Raw genomic sequence first — 9360 nt, forward strand, 5'->3', positions numbered from 1 at the left:
AAGTTCTCAGCAGTGTTGCATAAGAGACTTGCTCTCAAGTGTGCTTGTAAAAGGTGACCTCATTCTCACGGGTTGTGCTGTGCAGCTCCAAGTGTGTATTAAAGTGACGCATCAGTGGGTGACTTCGGTTCTGCATTGTGGGGTCAGTTAAATGTCTGTAGTTCCTGCCTGTCATCCTTCTGTAAGGATCCATTGCTGCTTGATGGCCATCTCTGCCTTTTATAGTCACCTGACACTGACCTACCATCTCTTGCTTGCTCAAAGTCCTGAGGAAAATGTTCCTGTTCCTGTTTGCTGTGTGGGCCTGGGTGGGATGTCTGTTGGCTCTGTTGTGTTTATTCACCGGTTTGTACATTATCTGTTGTCCTTTACTACTGTAAACAGTAAATATAGTTTGGTATTCTGTCTCTGGGCCTATGTTAAACACTGTCTTTGGAGACTGGTCATATGTCACAGTTCACTGTTGACAGTCTGCCCAGTGAGGCCACTCAGACAGACAGGGTAGTGGCTTAGCTTGCTCTGCAGCATGTGCCCTACACTGGTCCCGAATCTGCATATACCACTTGGCTCTCCTCCCCTAGGTGTGTGAAGATAAGGTGGGCTCTAAAGGCGGGGTATAGTGTGGGGTACCAGTCAGTTTATGACTAATCTGCTTTGACATGAATTGATGCTAATCTGGCTGTGGGGGTTCAGTACTTAGGTTAGATAAAACCAGGGCTCTCATTGCCCGAGCTACGTTAGACTATCAGTTGAGCACAAACACCAAGCACCTAATTCATCCAGCAGGAGTGTATGGATTAAAATAGAGTATAGAGCCAGAGCCATTTTCTAGGTCTCTCAGACGTGTTAGTTCCTTTCTCAATGCTGTCATAGAATGCGTGGCAAGTAGGAGAGAGAGAGAGAGAGAGAGAGAGAGAGAGAGAGAGAGAGAGAGAGAGAGAGAGAGAGAGAGAGAGAAGTTTATTTTGGCTTATGGTCAGCCAGACACCCAAATACATCACTACTATATACACTGTATAATCTGCTTGGCTCTTAAGATTGAGTGTTGCCTGACACAAACCACATTTGCTCTGGCTCTGAGTGCCTACTCCCAAAGTTCACAGCCTGCTCTGAGACTCAGGACAGTTTCTGAAATGGTGAGCCCCTGTGAAATAAACAGGTGACTGCTAGCCTACAACAGCACTGAGTCCACATGCCTATCCCAAAAGGGAGGGACTGGAGCAGAGCAAAGAAAGACTAGGCTGAAACACCATCAGTCCTGTCTAGCGTCAGAGGTTCTTGGGATCATTTGGGTTCCCTTCACTGTGGGTAGTGCCGTCCCACAGTTCTGCTGCCTGAGGTGAACATCCCACCCTGCTGTCATCTCTAACATCCAGGGATCCGTTACCAGATAACCTCTACCTTCTCAACTCCACACAGTGGCTTCTCAGGGCCTCCAGACAGGAATCTGATATCCCCCCATTCATTGCCTTGTTTCAGTGGCCTTCTGGAATCTTGGTATAAATTTCCATTCTTTCTCCCCTCTTACATCTCGCAAATGTGGATGCCACCACCAAATTCGGCTGTCAGTTCCAGACGCAGCCTGGCACCCTTAGGCCACAGTGGCAGCTCCTGAGGCTTCTGAGGCTGGGAAAACATCTCCGTGTGCTGTTTTTTTTCAGCAGGGAACCCTGGACATTCAGGCACTCTCCTTTCAGATGAAATTTGCATTTTTTTTTTTTTTTAAATATGGAACACTTCACGAATTTGCCTGTCATCCTTGCTCAGGGGCCATGCTAATCTTCTCTGTATCGTTCCAGTTTTAGTATATGTGCTGCCGAAGTGAGCACGAAATTTGCATTTTTATACCCTGGCCTTATTTCAACAAGGCGCTGTACCTAGTGTCCCAGTGCAAGGTCTCAGACAGCTCTTGAGTGGCAGGCACTAAATCCCTTTAACCGCTACAGTTTGTTCCCAATCTGCCCTGCCCTCAACTCCGTCTGATCTCTCTTCACCAAAGGACACTTCCCACATTTCTCTGGGCCACTTTCTACCTGTTCTCACTGTAAATCTGGATAAATGTGGTGATCTAGACCTGTGCCACAGCCTAGATGTTAAGTAGGCTGCCTTGGAATCCCCTCTGTCAAAGAGCTTCCTCAGCCCGTTGGTCTTGAAATTTGGCCTCACTCCAGTTTTTAGGATGCAGGGAAACACAGAATTGTAATGGGCAGTCCACCAGAGAAGGCCCCTCAGATACATCCATAGCCAATTGGAAGTCTTTATTCCAGCCAGCTAGGACCACACTTAGCTATGGTCCCAGCTGGAATTCACAGGGGTTAAATCAGTTGCAAAATTAGTTATGAAGTAGCAGTAAAGATAATCTTACGGTCAGGGGTCACCACAGCATGAGGAACTGTGTTAAAGGGTTGGCGAAGCTTTCGGAAGGTTGAGAACCACCGGTTTAGATTATAGAGTAAGGTGTTTTTAAAGAAAAAAAAAAACCCACATCCTGATAACTCAGCAGTTTGCAGGTCGAAGTTCTGTGCAAGTGAGCAGTTTAGCAGCTGTTAGCTGGAAGAGGCTGTGCACAGGCTTTAACAGAAGCTAAGTTAGCTGGGGCATCTTGACCTCAGGGTCCTAGATTAGAGTTGAATAATTGTCCATGGGGCTTCCCATCACGGATGATCACATTCTAGCTAAGCCTAAAGTGGCCTCAGCAAGAATCCAAGATGGAGGGAACTGCACTGTATTGCCTTGTCACAGGATGTGACACGAAATGGGTGCCAGCCAAGTCTCTGATAAGCTCCTCGTTGACCTCTGGAATAAAGCTTTGTGAACAGTCTTTTTTTTTTTTTTTGGTTTTTCGAGACAGGGTTTCTCTGTGTAGCCCTGGCTGTCCTGGAACTCACTCTGTAGACCAGGCTGGCCTCGAACTCAGAAATCCGCCTGCCTCTGCCTCCCAAGTGCTAGGATTAAAGGCGTGCACCACCACTGCCCAGCCGTGAGCAGTCTTGACTACCTGCATTTCTTGGCATTCTGGTCTTCCAGACTCCCACCAGAGTGGTCCTCTTAGCCTTGCTCACAGCATTCCAGGGCTAGTCTAGCTCACAAGCTCTGAACCTGTTTTCCACAGGGCATCTTGACTAGGGCTCTGAGGCTAGGACTGGAGGAGAGATGGCTCAGCAGTTAAGAGGCCCTGAGTTCAAGTCCCAGCAACCACATGGTGGCTCACAACCATCTGTAATGGGATCTGATGCCCTCTTCTGGTGTATCTGGTCTAAATACAATGACAGTATACTCCTAAATAAAATAAATAAATATTTAAAACAACAACAAAAGCTCTGAAGAACTGTACCTCATGGTCAAGGCTTCTCACAGCTATGGCCTCAGTTCATGGTACGACTTTACTATTTTGTTTTCTTGCTGCTGGGATCAATACCTGACAAACAACTTAAGAGAAGTTATTTTTGCCAGAGGGTTTGAGGGGAAACTGTCTATCATGGTGGCAGGTGGCCCCAAGGCAGCAGCAGTGTGTGTGTGACAGCTGCTTGCTCACACTTGAGCTGAATAGGAAGCAGAGAGAAACAGAAACTAAGCTAATCCTAATCTTAAAATTCACCCCCATCCCCAAGTGACCCACTTGCTCCACCTAGGCTGCATCTGTGAAAGATTCCATCCTGACCAGCATTCAAACATGGGCAACTCTCACATTCAAACTGTCCTGGGGAATCGGGGCTGCCACATCATTTGGGGATGTGTTAGAATAGCTTATGCTTCTACAGGCAGCAGCAGTGTGTCCTGGAGGCCTCCTTTTGTCTTGTGGGTGGAGCGTGGGGAGGGTTATGCTTGGGTGATTTTTTTCACCCTACATGTAATCGGAGTCCCATCCTAACTTTTTTAAGAATGACAAATGAGGGCTGGAGAGACGGCTCAGCAGTTAAGAGCACTGACTGCTCTTCCAAAGGTCCTGAGTTCAATTCCCAGCAACCACACGGTGGCTCACAACCATCTGTAATGGGATCCGATGCCCTCTTCTGGTGTGTCTGAAGACAGAAACAGTGGACTCATATAAACAAAATAAATCTTTAAAAAAAACCCAAAAAACCAAAAATGACAAATGCGATGAATCTAATGCCTCGGATCTTTTGAGTTCAGTGAATGCTCGAAGAGGTATACTCAAATATAGGTAAGTCCTGAAGTACGGAGACCTGGGAGCCCCGTTCTGAGAGCCACACCCCGAGCTGTATTCCTCATGTTCACTCAGGGAAAGCAGTTGTGCACCCAAGAAGATAGCAAGCATCTACCTGGGAGCTCCCTACGATGAGGAAGTACAGCTTCCTCAGCCGGATCTGACTTTTTTGGCCACAGAGAGGTGGGGATATGGCCCGGGAACTTTATCCTTCCTTTGTGAAACCAAGGTCCTCTTTCTCTTGCTAAAAAGTGTCACCTTCTCAAATCACCTGGTTCTCAAAAGCCGGTTGTAGTGGCCCTGACAAGTCTTTAATACCAGCACTCGGGAGCCAGATGGGATCTCTGGGAGTTCGAGGCCGGCCTGGGCTAAATAATGACTTCTAGGACACCCATGCCTACACAGTGGGGAAAAAGAGTTCAAGATCTGGACAGCCACCAATGGTCCTGAGTTCAGTTCCCAGCAACCACGTGGCGGCTCACAACCATCTGTAACGGGATCCGATGCCCTCTTCTGGTGTGTCTGAAGACAGCGACAGTGTACTCATTATTCATACATATGTACATACATATATATGTGTACACACATATATGAGTAATATATATACATACATTATATATGTATACATACCTATATATATACATACATTATATATATATATATACATATATATATATATATAATAAAATCTTAAACAAACAAACCCCCCAAATGAAGAGTGTGCACCAAGTACAAGGTAATGAGTCTCATTCGGGAACGATCCACGATGGGCCGGCCATTCGCTCTCGCAGGATTTTTCAAGACTAAAGGGCCACAGGGCGAGCTGCGCGCTCCAACGCTGAGGGTGAGGCCGGCCGAGAAGGTTCTGGAACCCGAGCTCCGTCCGCCCGGAGGCCGTGACCCCCGCGAGCCTCTTTCTGACGCCCTCCCCCGGCGGCGCCACGTCACCCGCGCGCGCCCCGGATGCATTTGCAGCCCGAGACCGCGACCCGGAAGCAGCCGTGGGCGAGCGGGCGGGACCGGCGCGGATGTGGCGAGGCTGCTGAACGCAGGTTCCGCGGTATGGCGGGGACGGCGCTCAAGAGGCTGATGGCCGAGTATAAGCGTGAGTCAGGCGGCGTCCGCGTTCCCGTCCTCTTCCCCACAGCCGCCCGCGGCGTGGCCCGGCGTGGCTCGGCGCGGTGCGGTGCGGTGAGGGCCGGGCTGCGGGAGCCCGCGTGCGGATAAAAGGCCGGGCTGTCGCTGTCCCCCGCGCCCCGGCCGGCTGCAGCGGGGCAGGCCCCGGTCTCAGAAACGAGCTCGGCCAGTGTCGCCATGCGACCCGGGTCTGGTCCCTGAGCTCCCCCCACCCTCCACCCCGGTGCGCTGCGCGTCTGCCCTCCCGACAGTTGATGCTACGGGGCGAGTTGAGTCCCGGGTCATCCCTGTAAGGTGGTCGTGAGGTCGAGGAGAGTTTGGGGAGAGAGTTAAAAGTCAACAAAATAACGACTCAAACCTCGGGCCGCGCTGCAGGTGCGAGTTGTTGGGGCAAAGCGAAGTTTCTCGATCACGGGCTCCCGGACCGTTTCCTCGGATCCGGATCTGTGTTTCTCTCTGCTTTACTTTATCAGCCCTGTTTCTAAATTGAGAAACATCCCCTTTCCCTAAAAAAGTGGGAACAGCAGTTAGGCTCCGGGACAGGGGGTTCTGGCCGCTTCTACCCAAGGGTACTAGAGAAAAACTTATCACCCACAAAAACCTCACCCCCCCCCTTTTTTTTTTGTTTTTTGTTTTTTGTTTTTTGTTTTTCGAGACAGGGTTTCTCTGTGTAGCCCTGGCTGTCCTGGAACTCACTCTGTAGACCAGGCTGGCCTCGAACTCAGAAATCCACCTGTCTTTGCCTCCCAAGCGCTAGGATTAAAAGCGTGCACCACCACCGCCCGGCTAAGCCTCAACTACTTTTGTCAGACAAAACTTATTGTCACTTAGTTTGAAGCTAAGATCGTGAATCATCTCAGAGAGAGAGAGAGAGAGAGAGAGAGAGAGAGAGAGAGAGAGAGAGAGAGAGAGAGAGAGAGAGAGAGAGAGAGAGAGAAGAGGAGAGAGAGGAGAGAGAGAGAGAGAATCAGAGAGAATGAATTTGGTTAAAGAGGGAACTCTAAAATAGGAAGGCTGGCAGGAGCTCAGGGGGTTCACAAAGGAGAGGGCTCCACCTGCTGTGGCTTCTTGGAAGAGGAAAAAAGGGCAGGGAGCTAAGGGTGACCCCAGGCTGACAGCTAAGCTAGTCTGGGACCATTGTTAACAGCCATATGGAACTGAGTTGTGCCAAGGACTTGAATGGACTTGGGTTGCAGCCCTGAAACCCCCAGCTGTCCTGGCTGGGCCTAGGCCCACTGACACATGGAAACTATGAGGTCATCAATAGATATTGTTTAAGCCTGTGGCAACAGTGACGGGAAATGCATCCAGCAGTACCAAGCATGAGGAGTGAGGACAGTTTTTTTTTTTTTTAATTTCCGTGTCCTTGTAAATTCATTAAAAGTCCCACTGAGGGCCGGTCAGTGGTGGCACAGACCTTTAATCCCAGCACTTGGGAGGCAGAGGCAGATGGATTTCTGAGTTCGAGGCCAGCCTGGTCTACAGAGTGAGTTCCAGGACAGCCAGGGTTATACAGAGAAACCCTGTCTCAAAAACAAAAACAAAACAAACAAACAAAAAAGACCGTGTACTCTAGTATTATTAGGTAGATATAACAGGAACGTTCTTGCATAGCTCTTGCATACCTGATCGGACTGTAGACGCGGAGGTGATATGACCTCGGGTGTGGTTTGATATTCTAACTTTTATTACTTGATGTGTTTGAGTGTTTTGATTACACCTAGGTAAGTGTGCCATATGTGTGCCTGGCACCCGTGGATGTCAGAAGATGACATCAGATCCCCTGGGACTGGAGTTACTGCTGGTTGTGAGTCTCTGCGTGGGTGCTGGCCTAGAACCTGGATCTTCTGCAAGAGCAACAAGTCTATGAGTCATCTCTTCCACCCTGTTGTTTTTCAGGCTCCTTGTTTTTTTTTTTTTTTTTTAATAGGCAGTTGAATAACAGATCCAAAATGATTAGACTGTGGTTGTATCACAAAAAGAGCCAAGCAAAAACCTTAGACTGCTCCCAAGTGCAGTGCCCTGTGCATGCAGAGGCGGATATTGGATGTCCCACTCTGTCACTCATTCTCTACCCTCTTCCCTTGAGACTGGGCCTGTCATTGAACCTAGAGCTCATCAGTTCAGCTAGAATGCCCAGCCAGTTAGCCCCAGACATCTTCCTGTTTCCACCCTTGCCTCCAACTCTGTGGCTACAGGCATGCGTGGTACATAAAGCCTGCCTCTTTTTCGTACGGGTGACAGTACTTGAGCCTGGTTCCTCTCTAAGAGCAGTGTGTGCTGTTGTGTTCTGTCACATGTTCCTACAATCTTCTGATTGTGACAGACAGGGGAACAGTGGCCCAGGGCTGCTTTAACATGGTTATCACCCAGACAGCTTACCGTGACAGACACCGTTGCACAGTTTAGAGGCAGAATTAGAAACCCACTTGTGGCCTGGGCTGTAATGCTAGGCAGGGTGGGCCCTGGAGGAAGGGCCTTCCTGCCTCTCCGCTCTAGAGTGCTGGCTACCATGTTACTTCACTGTCTGTGTTAGTGTTACTCCTACCTCTCCTGTACCGTCCTGTGGCCATCTTAGCCTGGGTGTGTTGGGATTCGGATTTTCCACTTGAAACGTCAGCAGTCACTGGCTGAGGGCCCGGCCTAGTCAGAATGTTCTGAATTTAATTCTGGTACATCTGCTGAGACTCCGTTTCCAGACAGTGTCACAGTTCCCAATTTGGGGTAGACTTGAGATTGTTTTAAAATTACAGTTGCTTTTGTGTATTTGTGTATGGGCAGGCAAGTGCCACTGTGCGTGTGCAGAAGTCAGGACAACTGGCAGGAGTCAGTTCTCCCTTTCTTCTGTGTGGATCTTGAGAATCTTGAGCTGAGCTTGTCAGAGTTGGCAGGAAGTGTCTCTGCCCACCGAGGCAGCACATCAGAGTGGGGGCATGAGCCAGAGCAAAGCTGTTGACGTAAGGCCAGACACAGAAGAAGTGGAAAGTCTGGGGTCCCTGTGTTCCCTTGGAGGATTGGTCCTCAGTGCTTCCTCGCCTTTGTTTCCTGGCCAGGCTGGCGTTCCTTGCTATGATGTACTGCCTTTTCATAAGCAGGCATTCATTCAGCACGTCCAAGCTGTGGTCCTCAGGCACTTTGTTAGAGTAATGGCCCGCTGAGGATCTCGGTGGCCATGATACCCTGCTTACAGACCCGAGCAGGACAGTGACCTAGAATCATCAGCTTCCCGGCACCACCAGGAGTTACCAACACGCCGAGCTGCTGTTCTATCCCTAGACAGTGCGTGGTTTCCAAATTATACAGTATGCATTCTTTGTTTGCTTTGCCCCGGACCCTCTTGCCCAGCCCCGTGTGTCATGGCCCCCACAGCCGAGCGTCCGCCTGCTTGGGCTTTTCACTTGGGCGTTAGCTTTTGGGCCTTCATCTTGCCTGGTAGGTGTTCCATGGCATCCCGTGACTTGACCTGTGTGTCAGTGAGGCGGCGGGATCCTTTCACATACACAGCAGGCCACCTGTGCCGTCTCTGCCCAATGTCTGTCTCTGGCAGGCTTTACCCAGGGCTGACTTTTTCTTGCTGGACTGTGGGATACTGTGTGTTTGAGTGTGTGTCACAGCCATGCCGTGAGTGATTAGCCTCCTTGGAATGCCCTGCCCTGGGCCCCTCTATCCTTTCCCCTCCCTGTCCCTCCCAGGGAGTACCAATCTGCTTTCACTCCCTGGAGCCCTGGTGCTCCCTCTTTTGGGCCTCTGCCCTCAGCACCATCGGCTGGACTTGTCTGTGCTGCAGTGGTCCCTTACCCTTACAGCAGCAAGTGATGAAATAGAACGGACAGTTACAGCTGTTGTGTAAAAGCCCTGGCAGGGCTCGGCAGGGTGGAGAGAGAGTTCACTATAGTTCTCTGAGTCGCCATTGAAAGTGTGTCAGATGTTTACTTCTGGCGATTTCCAATGATATTTTGGAATTTTCAGACCTCTGTTGACCCTAAATATTCACAGACAAGGGAGCAGTGGCAGTTTTTCTTCTCTTTTTAAAGTTTTTTTTTTTTTTTTTTTTT

The 9360-nt window shown here is 49.7% G+C and overlaps 1 protein-coding gene, 1 long non-coding RNA gene and 1 other non-coding gene across 3 annotated transcripts in view; 1 reads left to right on the forward strand and 2 right to left on the reverse strand.

Annotated features, from left to right (window-relative positions):
* Positions 1–1722: 1722 nt before the first annotated feature.
* Positions 1723–1829, reverse strand: LOC116075625. The gene has a single exon (XR_004112656.1). It is a non-coding gene; the product is annotated as a U6 spliceosomal RNA (small nuclear RNA).
* A 3069-nt stretch (positions 1830–4898) lies between these two features.
* LOC116074818 lies at positions 4899–6531 on the reverse strand. Its single transcript, XR_004112294.1, has 3 exons — positions 6361–6531; positions 5664–5811; positions 4899–5432 (listed from the first exon to the last, which is right to left on the reverse strand). It is a non-coding gene; the product is annotated as an uncharacterized LOC116074818 (long non-coding RNA).
* Ube2g2 (ubiquitin conjugating enzyme E2 G2) overlaps positions 5125–9360 on the forward strand; it is a 23619-nt gene continuing 19383 nt past the window's right edge. The window contains exon 1 of the mRNA XM_031347652.1: positions 5125–5273. Coding sequence (XP_031203512.1) covers positions 5132–5273 — 142 coding nt within the window. The 5' untranslated portion in view covers positions 5125–5131. The remainder of the gene's footprint in view (positions 5274–9360) is intronic.

The sequence above is a fragment of the Mastomys coucha genome, unplaced genomic scaffold (assembly GCF_008632895.1).
Source record: "Mastomys coucha isolate ucsf_1 unplaced genomic scaffold, UCSF_Mcou_1 pScaffold3, whole genome shotgun sequence".
In the NCBI taxonomy this organism is placed as follows: Eukaryota; Metazoa; Chordata; class Mammalia; order Rodentia; family Muridae; genus Mastomys; species Mastomys coucha.